Source organism: Boleophthalmus pectinirostris, unplaced genomic scaffold (genome assembly GCF_026225935.1).
Source record: "Boleophthalmus pectinirostris isolate CB_2022bp ecotype Guang Dong unplaced genomic scaffold, ASM2622593v1 HiC_scaffold_23, whole genome shotgun sequence".
Taxonomy (NCBI): Eukaryota; Metazoa; Chordata; class Actinopteri; order Gobiiformes; family Gobiidae; genus Boleophthalmus; species Boleophthalmus pectinirostris.
Genome location: NW_026571207.1, coordinates 31,293,590 through 31,311,244, shown reverse-complemented (window position 1 = coordinate 31,311,244; position 17,655 = coordinate 31,293,590). Strand labels below are relative to the sequence as shown.

At 38.9% G+C, this 17,655-nt stretch overlaps 1 protein-coding gene across 1 annotated transcript in view; it reads right to left on the bottom strand.

The window, feature by feature from the left end:
- The window catches only part of nrg2b (neuregulin 2b), a 65,364-nt gene that overhangs the window by 6,255 nt on the left and 41,454 nt on the right, over positions 1-17,655 (bottom strand). Inside the window, exons 3-6 of the mRNA XM_055158880.1 lie at positions 17,180-17,298; positions 16,331-16,454; positions 8,818-8,876; positions 2,762-2,785 (exon numbers count right to left, since the gene is read on the bottom strand). Of these exons, the coding sequence (XP_055014855.1) occupies positions 2,762-2,785; positions 8,818-8,876; positions 16,331-16,454; positions 17,180-17,298 (326 nt within the window). The remainder of the gene's footprint in view (positions 1-2,761; positions 2,786-8,817; positions 8,877-16,330; positions 16,455-17,179; positions 17,299-17,655) is intronic.

Below are 17,655 nucleotides of genomic sequence, written 5' to 3'. Positions count from 1 at the left end.
GGGCGTTAAAGGACAAAAATTAAAAGTTCAGCAGAAACACTGAGAGGAGGAGGAGGAGGAAAAGAAGGAGGAGAAGGGGGCCCGGGGGGAGTCAGGGTAGAGTCCAGGGCCTAAACATGAGCTGAAATAATCCTATCAAACATTACTGCGAATCGGAATCAACCTTCAAATGTATGTGACGGCTGTTTACAGGAAGGGCATGAGTGTTAATCTAATACGATATGCTAAAAATTTATATATGAAAGGCATTCTCCATTTGCCTAGGTTACAATTTTATCACAACTTGTATCATCATATGAGAATAAATGAGGTCTTATATTACACAGAGTGGATTAAGCCATGTTGTAATGCTGTTACCTCGTCAAAAACATACCTGGAGTTGTGTTTTGTTTCATTCATACATGTTTGAGTAATCCTTTGTTATTAGTCTGTCATCTCCAAAGCTCAAATTCTACCTTGTGATGTCATGAAGTGGCAGTTTTCAAGTTAACGGCTACATTTTACCTTTTCTTTAGTAGGTATAAGCAACTCCAGGGCTGAAATTATCCAAATGACTGTGTATGTAGTGATGGTCCATGGAGTTTAAAATCACAGTGGAGCACTTCCTGTATTACCACATGACATCACAAGGTGGAACAGAGTGTTTTCTGTTTGAGAGAGAAAAACGCAGCCTAAATATGCAGGGTTTGTGTGTTAAATGTGGGAATGAAACAAAACACGACACTGGATATGTTTGTGATGACGAAACAACATTACAACATAAATCAGAAAATTGTGTAATATGGGCCCTTTAAAGTTATACTGTGGAACATTACAGGCAAAGCGATAGAATCTCCACCAGAAAAGTTACATAGTGCAGCTTTAACTATCCCCTTACAGTTTACCTGGACACACTATTGCTTTAGTGGAGTTAAAGGGTCTAAATAAAGCCTGTGTGACGGTCTTAGCCTGATCTGCTTTGTGCTGCTGTCACTGATACAGAGCTCCACTTTAAACAGGCCGCAGGTCAGTTTTTCTGCCTGAGAAAGTACACTGTTTTTGGTACTTTTTACGCTTTGTTATTTGAGCAAAGTGTAAAGAGGAGGTAGAGACATTCATTGGTGGGACATATCTTTAATCTTTGCTTCATGCATCACAGCTCTGTCACTGAGGCTTGGAGAAGTATCTAAACCTTGACCAAAACAATCTTTTTTTTCACTCAAGAATCCCCTACTATAATTTAATTCTTTCACATTTGTTACATCACTTAAAGACGCACTATGTAACTTTTCTGGTGGAACATATGCCACTGCTTGTCTCCGTGGAGATGTTATTGCTTTGCCTAGAATGTTTAACAGTATGGCGCATAGACTGTATAAAAAGTGGACTAAGGGAGTTTGATGTCATTCATAGCGTTCGGCGCCAGTCAAATGAAGCTCACCAAGGCTGGTGGTTATGGGGCAAATTTAAAGCCGAGTTGTATATTAGGAATAGGACTTTATTTATGAACAAATTAGAAAAATAAGATACCAGGATCATGTAGAGCGGAACATTTACAGTAACAGTTACAAAGAGGGGCTATGTTTTTTCAATATAAAGTGAATTAGAGCCAGAGTCAATGGAGCCGGAAGGGCCCCCATGCTCACTTCCTATTTAAAATGCGGCGACAAGCGGGTTAGGCATGTCCATTTATATACAGTCTATGGTATGGCCTTATTAACCTTGAAGAACCTGCATTGTAACTGTTAGCGAGCTTGCCTCTGTACAGATCTCACCTGTAACTGTGTCCTGTGACACATCACCTGCTCCGTAGAGTAGCAAGTTTAATGCCATTTACAACAAACCAATGACCTCTCCGGGGAGATAAGCACTCCACCAGAAAAGTGAACCAATCGCTGCTATTTGGTCATGATGTATGTAATGTGCCGCTAACAGGGCTAACTTGTATATAAAGTTTTTCCCAAATCCCATAGGAAGAAGGACAATAACGTCTTTCCCCTTGATGAAATTCACAAAACGTTCTCTTTATTCTGGCTTTAAATCCTTGATCTCGGGAATCATTAACAACACAGAATGTATGGCTCTTGGCTGATTGACTGGTGCCAGAACTCGCACTTCCAGGGTTTTTGTGAACTGTCTATTGCATTTTGATTTCTGACCTAATCGCTGAAGAGAAATTAAATTGAGCAGAGGCACTAGGTGGCACCAGCCTGGCTAACATAGTGTACCTTTGAGGACAAAATTAGTAGCTATTGAGACTGTGCAGTGACGTCATGCTGGGGGTGTTCTACAAGTATGTCTGTAGCAAAATCAATTAATCAGTTACCATGGTGACACAATACACATAGACAAAAAAGTTTTTAGATAATCTGAAAACGCACCCATTCTTAGTAGCCTATAATTAATACGTGCCTTCATAGTTCTGTTTAGGTGAGAGTGAATAACTGAAAAACTGTTGGCTGATGCTAAGTAGCTTGTAATTGACAGTGAATTATTTCTGGTCAGACTGTGTTAAAATAAAGCTCTGATTAAAGTCTAACGAAGCCTCAGACAGAGCCGTGCCTACAGTTAGCCTCACACCCCCAGGGAATGTTGATGACATCAGCTGCAAAGTATCGATAACCACAGCCTTACCAAACTTTACCCAGGTCACAGAGTTCAAATCACAAGAGAGGGTGCATGCAGAGAGTCTACGGGGACTTTTATTTTTAGAAAGAAGATGGAACAAATATGTGAGTGTGAGAGGAAAACTGTTTAAACATGATAGTGTAATGTTCCATACCTATAAACTCAATTTTGAGCAGCTCTGGCAGCGTGACGGGGTGAAAGAGAAACGGAGAGGAGGAGAGGGAGGGAGAGAAAGAAATGGGAGAGAGGGGAGGGAGATAGAGAGAGGGAGAGTTAAAGAAAGAGGGAGAGAGGGAAGGAGGGGGGAGAGAGAAAGAAAGTATGAGAGAGGGAGAGGGAGAAAGAAAGAGGGGAAAGAGAGAAGAAAGGAAAGAGGGTGACAGAGAATGAGAGAGAGAGAGAGAGAGATTGGGGGAGAAAGAGGGAGCGAGAGCGAAGGAGACAAAGAGAAAGAAAGGGGGCGAGAGAAAAAGAAAAAGAGGTAGAGGCAGAAAGAGGGGAGGGTGGAGAAAGACAGAGGGTCACTGAAACGTGTTGAAGTGTCATTGAATCAGGAGACAAACCTCAAAAACATTTGAAGCAAACAGACAAGGCTCAGCTCTGACCCCCACAGATGCAGCCCACAGTCGTATTATCCATAAAGATGTAATGTTTCCAGGAAATTACATACACAGTGTTTACATCACATACATTCACTATGTGAGTTTATTCACTTGTGCTCATTTAAAATTATGATTAAAAAAAACAAACATTTGCAGAACCTTAATGACCTAACCCAGGGTTCACGTGTCACATTTTAGTGAGTTCACAAACTCTTCAGAATCAGTTTGAACAGCTCCAGCTGAAGTGTTTACATGTGACAGGTCTGACCAATCACAGGGCAGCACTGTGGTTACCCAACCAAAACAACATGGCGATGCCAGCAGACTATTATGTTATTTCTCACTTGAACATTTTGAGTTATGACTTCAAAGCGTTGTTGTGTAAACATATGGCTAATGCTACAGCAGAATATCATGTATGTGGTGATTCAACTCTCAGATCCACCCTTTATTATGATTAGCATTGTTGTATTACGTAACACTTTAACTCGTATGAAGACGGAGTCGCTTGAACATTTCCCTGTTCACAAATAGGAATTTTCACTTCAAGCGGTGTTCCAGAGCATTTTTTCAAAGGTGGCAAGTATCCAAGTTACCATTTTCCTGGGATGCACCATTAGCCTTCAAGGTGCACTGAGTAACATTTGTAGTGGAAGGTCCGCCACCTGCTTATCTCCAGAGAAATGTCATTGCTTTGTCTAGAATGTTGTACAGTATAGATTAAACCGCTATAACAAACAGGTTAGAGGACTACACTACATTACAGTTCAGATCTGTGGAGAGTCGCCCTATTCACAGAAGGAATTATTGTATTTTTAAGCAACTGAAACACAAAAAATGCTAGACTGCTATGTTTAATGTTACACCATGGAACATTCAAGACAAAGCAATAACATCTCCATGAAGACAATCAAGACCCTCCATTGGAAAAGTTGCGCAGTGCACCTTTAATCTTAATCATTTTCTCACATACCAGTCTACAGAATTTCAACGTGATCCTGACTATACCGCTATTGTAAACATCACATGTAAATTTCACCGATCTGGAAACATTGCATCAAATTTAGAAGAAAGGGGTTGTGGAAAAGATCATTTTGTGAACAACTTAAATTTAAAAACAGCAAATAAAAACAAAAAGGTGGAGTGGGCTTCATGCAGGAGACGGAGACAAACAAGAAGCAACATCACATATAGCTAATTTATGTGGAGATAAATACGAAATAAATCAAAATAAAGAGGCAACATGGCCGCTATGATTAAAGCGTGTACATTAAGGACAGTGGATGGGACATAGAATGAGGCTGCTCTGAGTAATGCCTTCAGTTATATCTTGTATTGATCAGCCCTGCTTCAGCGAATATACAAGAGAGCTGCTTATAACCCACAACAAGATTCAGTCTGAAATCAGCTGTATTTGCATAGCCTATGGAAGATCATTCGTTTCAACTGATTTTAAAGTTTAAATACCACAAATTCTCACTTTGAAAATTTTAATGCTGAAAAAATATGTTTGAAGTATTGTTATTCTGAATTTTAGTTGCTGAAATTTTAGGTATACATTTTAAGCCCTCAAATTAAACAGTCAAAATTGAGAATGTAAAATTTGCAGTGAAAAAAAATTGCATTGAAAATCCAAGATGCAAAGGCAAAAGCAATCGATTGTGTGTGGCGGTTTCCTATTGGCCAATCTTATCTGTGGGCGGGGTTTACACTTTAAAAAATCTAGAGCAGTGTCTCATTTCTCTTTCCTCGCTTCCTTCTACCTCGATTCCTCTTCTCGATTCTGCAGGAAATGGGTGAAGAAGCCCCGCCCACAGAGAAGACACATGGAGGGGAGAGGATATAAACTCCTCACTGAGACCAATAAAGTTTGATTATTTTATCAGATGTCTGTCTCCTGAAGCGAGGAGAGGAATCAAGGAGATGGAAGCGAGGAAAGAGAAATGAGACGCGGCCATAGAGATGAGAGGTTTTATTGAGGCTAATTCTGACCAATTTACTGGTTGTTACGAAGTTAGGTCGGATCACTCTGGATCAGTTGCTTAGATCTTTACATCTTGGATCTTTGTAAATTTTTTCACTGCGAATTTACACTCTGAATTTCAACTGTTGAATTTGAGGGCTTGAAATATATATACTTAAAATTTCATCAACTGACATTCAGAATAAAAATAATTCGAACATGTTTTTTCAGAGTCAAACAATACTAAGTGAGAAATTCAGCAGCATTTGAAATTCAAAATGCGATGACACAAGTTATCTTCCATAATAGACCCTTTAAAAGTTTCCAAATTCCGTAAAGGAGGCAACTGGGGACAGGAGTAAATAATAATACATTTGATTTTTATAGCGTCTACTAAGAAGCTTTACATAGCAGTATCCATTCACTCTAATACTCTGTGGTGGTAAGATTCTGTGAAATATTTGGGGTCAGTTTTTATAGTCTGTACTTTTTCTTTGCAGTACTTTTTGGTTATTTTTTTCTATACCATAAGATTTAAAGGTGTATTGTGTAACTTTTCAGGTGGAGTGCCCGTCAAATGCTTGTCTCCATGGAGATGCTTGGAGATTGCTTTGTCTGAAATGTTTGACTGTATGTTACTGAAACCTTTCTATCTTCATGGAGATCAAACCGGACCAAGTTACAGGTCAGATCTGAGGAGAGGCGACCCCGCTCACTGTCAGAATGCCTGTTTTTCTAGGTATTTTTGAGCTATAAAACCATCAGTAATTAAATAATAAATAAACCTGTTTAATTAATGTCATACTGTGGAGCATTCCAGGCAAAGCAATGACATCTCCATAGAAACAAGCAGGTGATGGGCCCCCCCAACCAAAAAGTGACATAGTTCACCTTTAAGCTGCAAAAGTTCAAATTAATACCTTCTGTGAGTCAAGTACTAAAGTGTTTCATTCTGCTATTTGTTTATTGCACAATATTGTAGATGTAGAATAGTTTTTTGCTGTTTAAATCTGCTCTTCGTTTATTTTATCAGTGGCATAAATTAGTTTCTTTATCATTGTTTATTTTCTATACTGACTTCAGTAAAATATCACACTTCAAAATGTGTTATTGTGACAGACCTCCCATTGAGGTACTAACCACGCCTGGCCCTGCTTAGCTTCTGATATCTGAACATAGTGTGATTTTAGTGGAGAAACTCAGAAATCATAAAATATTAACTTAAGTTGAAAGATAGTTTATCTTAGTATTTAGATCTGAGGTCAGTTAGAAGTCTTATATTATGCAAAAACTGACTCTTATGAGCTTTAAGCCTTGTTTGAATGTTGTTACCTCATCAAAAACATACCTGGAGTTGTGTTTTGTTTCATTCACACAAGTTGTTTATTAGTCCATCTACATCTCAGTTCAAAATGCTCTGTTCCACCTTGTGATGTCATGAAGCGGTAGTTTTCAAGTTAACAACTACCTTTTACGTTTTTTTTTTGGTTTTTTTTTTTCAGAAGAGATTGGCAATTCCAGGGCTAAAATCATCCAAATTATTCTAGTGAAGGTGTATGGAGTTTAAAACACAGTGGAGCACTTCCTGTATTACCACATGACATCACAGGGTGGTACAGAGTGTTTGAGCTTTGTGAGAAGAACTCAGCCTAAACATGCAGGTTTGTGTGAATGAAACAAAACACAGCTCCAGGTCTGTTTGTGATGAGAAAACAACATTATGACATAGACCAGAAAATAGCGTAATATGGGTCCTTTAATTATTTTTAGCATATTATGATTTACTTCACCGCCTCCGGTCGCCTCCATTCCGCAATTTTGATCATTCTGATGTCCAAGCATTTTAAAGGGTCTAAAATAATAAAAATAACCATACACTGATTTTGCGACAGTAAAATATAAGGTTTAAACTATAATTATTTGAGAATTGTGCAAGTATCTCACATGCATTTAGACCATAGAGGAGCCAGCGTGTGAGGGAAGTGAGCCTGTCTCTTCTGCATTGTTCATAATAGTTCAAAAATGCATAAAAAGTACAGAAAGCATGCTACATCTGGTCACACAGCAATAGCAGTTTTGAAACATTTAAGGCACTTGTGTTAGCAGACAATACAATGTGCTATAGAAAGTTATGTAATTCAACAGTAGACACAGAGGCAAAGACAAGGACGATGTTATGAAAGATTTATAAGTAAAGCTGGACTAGCTGTTTAAGTTATGGGGTAGATTTCGGTCACCTCTAGAGCTAATAATAAAGATATAATTTGATCAAAATAAAAATAAAAAAGTTCATAATTTCATAAAATAAAGATGGAAAAACTGATACTTTGCAGTGATATCTCGCTGGGGATGTTACCATGGGGACACACTGTGCACATTAGCAAACAGTCAAAAATAAGTTTTAAGAACTCAAGAAATAGATGAGAACATCACATTTTCAAGAGCCTGTGGTCAATATGAGCGCTCATGGTTCTGTTTAAGTGTTTGATTTTCAACACAATAGTAAGTGTGACTAACCGACAAACTGAAAGAGATTTGTTTAAAGGGACAGTCCGGAATTTTGGACATACAGTAGACCTTCATTTCCTCTTGGGCCAGAGTGTTGGAGACGTGTGGAGACACTTTTTAAAATATCCCATCCAGTCCTTGTATTTGCAGAGGTCGCTGGTGCTAGACTAGTGCATGTCAATGGCCATAGTTATCCTGCCACTAAAAACAGTCTTACCCACTCCACAAAACACCCAAAGCAAATCTATTATTACACCAGATATTTTTAAAAAGAGTCTCCACACATCTCCAGCACTCTGGCTCAAGAGGAAATGAGGCCCTGTGTCCAAAATTCCGCTCTGTCCCTTTAACAGCACAAACCAGCTCAGATGTTGTAGTTGCAACTAAATCAGTTCTCTCTGGTCAGATTGTGTTAAAATAAAAGTCAGATTAAAGTCTGTTCTGAGTAACAAAGCTTCAGACGGAGCAGTGCCTTCAGTTAGCATCACACCCCCAGGTATGTTGATGACATCAGCTGCAAAGTATCAATACTGGAATAAGAACAGCTATTGGTTCATAATGTGGGTTAAGGGTTAGCCTAGTCAAAAAATACTATTATGATTAAAGTCCATATGACAGGTTTTCAAGTTTTTCTACTTAGTATAGTCATCACTGCACCATAAAATTCCACCAATTCCAAAGACAATTTATAAAATTTTTTTGAAACATTTACATAAACATTCATTTAACATAATTATGGTGTCATGCTTTTTCTTTATTTATTTTGTGAAATAATATCTACTGTGTACATTAGACAAGCTGTAACCTGTGTTTATAGTTGCTAGGTTACAGTTAGCTCAATGTCCAACCAGAAAATACAATTGTAAACCTGTAAACAAATAGTCAAACCAGATAAAACTGTCAAACCTCTCATATGCACCATGACTTTATCTCTATTAATAATGCATTGTTAAAAGTACTCCAAACTAGAAACAAAGATATCTACGGTCAAAAAGTGTAAAAACAGAAAGATCCACATAGAAACTGGGGAGGAAAGAATACAAAACCCACATTCACAAGATTATCAAATATAACACATGTTGGAATATTAGAAGATATATATCACATTACAGTAGGAACAAGAGGAAGGGAACGTACTGTAAAAGCCAGCCATCACCGAGTTCTGACAGCGATCTCCCGTGTAGTCGTTTGGACACCTGAGGAGACATAGCCAGGACACCGGGTTAGGAGGTAGGAGATAGGAGATAAGAGATAGGAGATATGAGATCGGAGGCAGGAGGTAAGAGGTAGGAGACAGGGGGTATTAGGTAGGTGATAGGAGGTAAGAGGTAGGAGATAGATGGTAGGAGATAGGTGGTAGGAGGTGTGAGGTAGGAGATATAAATGGTAAAAATGGTCACATTTTTCTATAGCGCTTTTCCACCTTCAAGGCACTCAAAGCGCTTTACAACAAGGAACCACTCACCCATTCACACACACATTCATACACCAGTGTACGCAGACACTGTGGGCAAGGTGGGTTAAGTGTCTTGCCCAAGGACACAACGACAGCATTCATCTGTGGGAGCTGGAGTCACACCAGCCAACCTGTGGGTCAGTGGATCTGACCGCTCAACCTGTGATGTTTTTTTTTTTTTTTTTTTTATAAGGTAGAAGTTAGGAAGTAGGAGACAGGATGTAGGAGGTAAGAGGTAGGAGGTTGGAGGTAGGAGATAGGAGGTAGAAGAGGAAGGTAAGAAATAGGAGACAGGAAATAGGAGGAGTTAGGAGACAAGAGCTGAGGATAAATGGTTAGAATGCAAAAGATAGACAAGCAAGAAGAGGTCAGGAAGTACAAAAGGTCACTGGGGTGAAGATTAAAGGTGTATCATGTAACTTTTCTGGTAGTGTGTCAGCTGCCGGCTTCTGTCTGTGAAAATTTTAATGCTTTGCCCGGAATATTCCACAATGTGGCATTAAACTTATCAATCTTGCATTTATTTGATGTTCAAAAACTTGGAGGAGGCTGTGAGAAGGCTTGCCTCTGCACTGCCTAGAATGTTCCACAGTATTAAACTCAGCAGCCATCCACACTAGTACGTCATTTTCGTTGTGGATGCAGTGTTCGTTCACACTGATCCGATGGAAAATGGCTCCAAAGAACAATCTGGAACAATCTGGTGCAGCCAGCTCCCACAAATTCATCTGAGTATAGATCTGATCCGGCACTGTGTGGACACCTGAAACCGCTGATATGCTGATGTAGTTCTATGCACCACAAAATAATTCACCGCCAAAACGTTAAGAGGCTAGAATATATTCATATATACGGTCTATGTGTATAACCTACAGACGTGAAAATTTAACATGAACCATCTCCAACGTGATAGAAGCACAGAACAGATTCACCATTAGCAGAACACCCCTCTATCACAGAAAAAACACATATATAATTCCACTGAGTCGTATCCTTTAGTCCGACAGAAGCTGAACTGCATCAGCACACAATAGCGAGCTGTTTTTTTAGCGCTCAGTTTATGCTAATTATCCATGTGGTTTTAAGTTTTGTTTCTGTTAAACGTAAACAAATGTGCACAAAGCTGTGTGGATAGTGAAGGCTTGCAGACACAGAAACAACGTGTCTGGACTCAGATAGTTTCTGATACAGTGACACGGTGATACATTGATATGGTGATACGGTGATTCGTTTCAGTGTACACGTAACCTTATTTATATCCACAGAGACGACCAGGTGATGCCACCAGGACAAGTTACATTTCAAGTCTGTGAAGAGGCAAGCCCACTCATAATAAGGATCCATAATTAAATGAATGCCATGCTGTGGAATATTCCAGGCAGTGCCATAACTTGTCCATGGAGACAAACGAAAAACTTGACTCATTCATTCGCACATCTGAGTAATCCTTTATTATTAGTCTGTCTACATCTACAAAGCTCAAAATGCTCTGTTCTACCTTGTGATGTCATGAAGCAGTAAGTTTCAAGTTAACAGCTCCATTTACCTTTGTTTAACATCAAAATGATTGTAATGAAGATGTATGGAGTGTAAAAACACAGCCTAAATGTGCAGGATTTGTGTGTTAAACAAGTGAATGAAACAAAACACAACTCCATGTCTGTTTGTGATGAGGAACCAACATTAGAACATAGATCAGAAAATAGTGTGATATAGGCCCTTTCACCTACATTAACCCCATGAAACTAAAACTACACTGTGTTATCAGGCTCCGGGTTTATTCCATGAAGATATAAAAGGCAGCATTTAACATGGATGTGAATGTGACCCTGTTGGACCACAGCTACAGTCTCATATTTGACTGTGACAGGTTTTCCTCCTCCTTTTTCGCACCACCAAAAGAGACAAACTCGCATTTTAAATCAATTACAGCAAAAGAAGGGCCCACTCAGCGATTTCACTGGGTTATAAATAGCTCAGAATAGAGAGAGAGAGAGAGAGAGAGAGAAAGGGAGGAGGAAAGAGGGAGAGAGAGAAGGGAAAAGAGGAGAAAGAGGAGAGAGAGGAGTGAGTTTCATAGTGATATAAGTGAGAGAGAGGACGGAGGGACATTCAGAGAGAGGAGTGAGAGAGCAGGTAGAGAGAGGAGAAAGAAAAAGAGAGAAAGGAGATAGGATGGAGGGAGAAATATAGAGAAGGGAGGGAAGGGGGAGAGAGGAGGATAGGGCAAGAGGGGAGAGAGAGAATAGAGGGAGAGAGGGAAGGAAAAGAAAGAAAAAGGGAAATGGGCTGGAGAGAGAGGAGGGATTTGAAAGAAAGAGGGGGGAGTAGAGAAGAGAGATGAGAGACAGAGAGTGGGAGAGACAGAAAGATAGAAGAAATGTGAAGAGAGCAGGCAGGAGAGAAGAGGAGGGAAGAAATAAAACAGGAAAGAGTGGGGGTGTAGAGAAGAGAGACAAGAGAGAGAGAGAGAGCAAAGAGAGAGAGAGAAAGAAAGACAGAGGAATAGAGAAGAGAAAGAAAGAAAGACAGAGGGAGAGAGAGAGGAGTGCTGTTTTAAACAGTCCATCACGTCTTAAGCTCCTTTGGTTTCTGCTGCTGCTGCGTTTCCTTGACTCTACTTTTCTCTGGGAAGATTCAGTGTTATACTATATATGTCATTTATGTGACATTATACATTGTAATACATGAATTTTTTTATGCTTGCTTACCTAACATGATGAATTACTGTAATGTATTTTAGTTTTTTCCCCCCACATTTTTAGTTGTATTAGTTATAGTAGTAGCATGTAGTAGTAGTACAGGTATGTTCATCAGTTAAGCACAATTTAAGTAATTCAATGTGCAATACCAAACAAGAAGGGTGCATTTAAATAGTAAACAGTAGTACTACTAGTAGCAGTAGTAGTAGCAGTAGTAACAGTAGGAGCAGCAGCAGTAGTAGTAGTGCAGTAGTAGAAGTAGTAGTAGCAGTAGTAGTAGCAGTAGTAACAGCAGCAGCAGCAGCAGTAGTAGTAGTGTAGTAGTAGTAGTAGAAGTAATAGTAGTAGCAGTAGTAACAGCAGTAGTAGCAGTAGTAACAGAAGCAGTAGCAGTAGTAGTAGTAGTAGTAGAAGCAGTAGTAGCAGCAGCAGCAGCAGTAGTAGTAGTGTAGCAACAGTAGTAACAGCAGTAGTAACAGCAGTAGTAGCAGTAGTAAAAGCAGCAGCAGCAGTAGTAGTACTACTACTACTAGTAGTAGTAGTAGTAGTAATAGCAGTAGTAACAGCAGGAGCAGCAGCAGTAGTAGTAGTGTAGTAGTAGTAGTAGTAGCAGTAGCAGTAGTAACAGCAGTAGTAGCAGTAGTAACAGCAGCAGCAGCAGCAGCAGTAGTAGTAGTAAGTAGTAGTAGTAGTAGTAGTAGTAGTGTAGTAGTAGTAGCAGTACTAACAGCACGAACAGCAGCAGCAGTAGAAGTAGTAGTGTAGTAGTAGTAGCAGTAGTAGCAATAGTTGTAGTAGCAGCTTTAAATTCACAATTTACTTTATTTTGGATGATAAAAATGTAGGCATGTTGGGGTGTATTAGCAGTAGTAATAGTAGTATTACATACCCAGTTTACTAATAGTGATATTACTTTATCTCGAATATGTAGCTGTAGAAGCAGTAATAATGGCCCTATATGCAGTTTACTAGTTAATCGACTAATCTAATCTTTTCTTTAGTCGACTACAGCCCTATTGCTGATGCTACCTTTCAATATCTTATGTTTTTTTGCATGTTAAAATGACAAATTACTTTAAACCTTGGCCTTAAAGGGCCCATATTACACCATTTTCTGGTCAATTATAATGTTTCCTCATCACAGACATAGCTGGGGTTCTGTTTTGTTTCATTCACACATAACACACAAATCCTCTTTAGTTCTCTAAAACAGAAAACACTGTTCCACCTCCTCATGTCATGTGGTAATACAGGTAGTGCTCCGGCGATTTCAACCCTAGAATTGCCCATCTCTTCTGAACTAAAGGTAAAATTACTTGTTAATTTGAAACTGCTGCCATCATCATGACATGACATTACAAGGTGGAGCAGAGCATTTTGATCTTTGGAGATGTAGACAGATTAATAATAAAGTGTTACTCAAATGTGTGAATGAAACAAAACACAACTCCAGGTCTGTTTTGAGGAGGTAACAACATTATAACATGTCTTTGTGTACTATAGGACCTCTAAATGTTTTTCAAATGTGCATGTATACAGTACAGACACCCTCTTGGCCGTATCCATGGTAGCGCTGCAGGACCAGAGCAGAGCCTCGTGGTATTTGTAGATTAGATTAGATTAAATGAACTTTATTGATCCGTTAAAGGGGGACCTGGCATTTGCAGCCTATAGCTCTGAATGAGCAGTGTAATGTTTCCTGTTTACCCATACGCTCATTACACTAGAGCACCTGCAGTCTGTACAGCCAACATGGATGCCCCTAACCTTATATTTACTTTATACATTGAACAGTTTATCATTTTACAAGGAAATTATTAAATGTCATGTTTTAAAGGGCCCACATTGTGCCTTATGTTTCTGATCTATGTTATAATTATAATGTTGTTTCCTCATCACAAACAGACCTGGAGCTATGTTCTGTTTCATTCACACACGTTTAACACACAAATCCTGCATATTTAGGCTGAGCTCTTTTCTCAAACGGAAAACACTCTGTTCCACCTTGTGATGTCATGTGATAATCCAGGAAGTGCTCCACTGTATATTTAAACTGCACCTTCACTAGATGATTTGGATGATTTCAGCCATGCAGTTTTCAGTCTCTACTGAACTAAAGCTAAAAGAAGCTTTTCACTTGAAAACTACCACTTCATGACATCACAAGGTGGAGTATTTTGAGCTTTGGAGATGTAGGCAGAGATTTAATGTGGTCTATGTTCAAGTGTGAATGCCTCTTTAAATGCTTAAGAGTCCATTCTTATTATCTGGTCTTATCTTCTGGACTTTGAATATAATTTAAATGACATATAAACTGTGGTGAGCCATCAGAGGGACCATGGGATTTCACTGTTTACATGTCATTTTAAGAATCTTACCACAAAAACTACAAAAATGTTGTAACAATTAGATATGAAGTCTGCATGTACCTGCAGCCACTGATCAACCAAAAACCACTCTTGCTAACATCTGATAATTTTGTTTTGCTTCGTATGTTGGCTCTGCAGCCAACTTTCAATCTTGATGCATCCATCCACAGATCCGTGCTTTCCAAATGTAGTAACCGTCACTGTATTTACACCTCTTAATGTTTCTAATGTGCTCTCCTTAACAACTACCAGAGGGCAGTCAAAGCCTGAGAAGCAACAAAATGTACAAAACAGAGCAACAAATAAACAAACATGGAGGAGTCTACAGTAGTTTTTAGCTCACAACTGTTGGAAAAGAGCCAAGAAAAAATGGGTGAGGAGCATTCATTTGTTTTGCAGTTTGTTCTCGTCACTTTATGAAAAGTTTAGCTTCCACTGTTGATCTGTGTGCACTACTGCCCCCAGAGGTCTATTCATGTACTGTTCTACTGCTAAGATTCCACGTGTTCTGAGGAGACGAACCAAATGACGGACAGAACAACACAGAGGACAAACAGAAGTCTCCATGCATATTTGTATGTGACTAGAACGTTTACGATAAAAAGTCAGAACTAAACCTCAAATGGTCATGCGCGGGTCACATTGGATTATGGAAACAACCCCGAACTGCGCCAATCCCAAATGTCCCTCAGATAATGATGGTGTCTCCTTTAAATTTGTCCCCACCTCTGACCTCAGGCGCTTATAAAAGTCCACAGTTTTGGTTTGAGAATCTGCAGCTCATTTCCATCTCCTGCTCTGGTGTGCACGTTCACTTTGTGCAGTCAGCAACTCACAACAAATCCATCTCTCCTTCAGCCCCGTCCCAAAGCTCTCACATAAAAGAGAGATTATAGAGAATATAGACTGCGAGGGAAAAGCGCAGCACAGAGACAACGCAAAACTGATCCAAACTCAAAGCAAGCAATACACTGAGGAACATTTTACACAATAGTGTACTATTTAGAAATACTTTACTTAAAGGTGCACTGAGTAACATTGGTAGTGGAGAGTCTGCTACCTGCTTGTCTCCATAGAAATGTTATTGCTTTGTTTAGAACATTTCATACTATAGATTAATCCTATTAATCACGAGGGAGACGAGCAGGTTACAGTGCTACGCTACATTATAGTTCAGATCTGTGTAGAGTTGCCCTATTCACTGAGGGAATTATTTTATTTTTGAGCAATAGAAACACCCACAGTGAATAAATGCTAATGGAAATGTTTAAAGTCATACCATGGAACATTCTAGGGAAAGCAATAGCATGTCCATGGAGACAAGCAAGTAGTGGATCCTTCACCAAAAAAGTTGCAATGCACCTTTCAGAATGTATGTTAAACCTGTGTTTTATATACAGTACAAGTTATATTTAAATATACAAGTTATATACAAGTTATATTTAAATTTAAAAGTAAAAGAAATAGGAAAAGGAAATTAATAAAAATTTTGCTTTGGAAAAAAAAGCAAAAACTCAAAAATACTGTTACTAAAAAGACAAGGTGTATTGTTCAACTTTTCTTGGAGAGGGTACACCACATGTTAGTCTCCATGTAGATGTACTTCAGCCTGGAATGTTTCACAGTACAGCATTAAACTTATCTGGAGGAGTGGGACTGCTCACACAAGGATGCATGTTCTTGAAGGTATTTCTGAACAATAAAATCACCTCTAATAAAACAAAGGCTGAATAGACTTTTAATGCCATACTGTGGAACATACCAAGTAAAGAAATAACATCTTCCTAAAGAAAAAAAAATGGCAGACTGGCAATTCAAGGGCTGAAATTATCCAAACGATCAAGTGAAGGTGCATGGAGTTTAAAAACACAGTGGAGCATGTCCTGTATATGTACATCACAAGGTGCAATTGAGTGTTTTCTGTTTGAGAGAAGAACACAGCCTAAATATGCAGGGTTTGTGTGTTAAACGTGTGAATGAAACAAAAACACATCTCCAGGTATATTTGTAATGAGGAAACTACATTATAACATAGATCAAAAGCTATGATTTGGTAAAAGGCTAAAATCACAGCAGTGTAACCCCGCCTGTGGTATTGTGGTGGTGTGAAGGGGGGGTCTTACTTGCAGGAGAGCTGGTTGAGGCCGTGGATGATGTAACAGTCTCCTCCGTTCACGCAGTAGGCCTTCTCTGACTCGTTACAGGCTCTGGTGTAGCTCACTCCAGGAGGGGGGCTGGTGGTGCTCACTGCCAAACACAAACACAAACACAAACACAAACACAAATACAGGCTCAGAATATAAAACAGATTACAGATATTAAAGGTGCACTATGTAAATTTGTGGTTGGGGGTCTGTCACCTGCTTGTTTCTATGGATATGTCATTGCTCTGTCTGGAATCTTCCACAGTATGACTTTAAAAAGTTCTACCGTACATGTTTACTACATGTAGTTTTATGTATTTTAGCATGTTAGAGTGTGTATGTATGTGCGTGTGTGTGTGTGTGTCTGTCTGTCTATCTTGTTTGGGGTAGGGCAGCTGTGGGGGGTGGGTGGGTGAAAGGAAATGAGGGATTGTTTTTAAACACTGTAAAGAACTTTGTGTTACCTTTTTTGCATGAAAGTGCTTTATAAATAAAGTTTGACTGACTGATAGATGTACACTGATAGTACTTACATAGTACACTGATAATGCAGTACTCACACAGATGTACACGCATACTGTAGTACTCACATAGATGTACACTCATACTGTAGTACTACATAGATGCACACTTATACTGTAGTACTACATAGATGTACACTTATACTACAGTACTCACATAGATGTACACTCATACTGTAGTACTCACATAGAGGTACACTCATACTGTAGTACTCACACAGATGTACACAGATACTGTAGTACTCACATAGATGTACACTGATACTGTAGTATTCACATAGATGTACACAGATACTGTAGTACTCACATAGATGTACACTGATGAAGCTGGTGGAGTTTTCTTGTCCGAGGGAGTTTTCTGCAACACAGGTGTAGTTCCCAGAATCCTCCACTCGCACTCGACTGATCTGAAGCTTGGAGTTTTTTCTACACACACAGGAACAGAAAAGAGTTAAGAAAGAGGTTTAGACTTAGACAAAGTTTACTGGGTTTACAAGGAGAATTATTTGAACACAGTAGCTCACACATCACAGTATATTATAATAACAAAGAGTAAATATAATAAGCAATATTCAAAATAAGAGACTGGTGTCAAATAAGGCATAATTATATAAATGTATATGTACAAGTAAAAATAAAATATAGAAATATAGTGATACAAATATATCTCATCTTTATACAAAAGGCTGTAAGGAGAAACAGTGCAAAGATGATATGATGATTGACAGGACATAGGGTTATCTGTTACATAAGGGTGAGTTGCTGTACAGTTGTTTGTGCCTA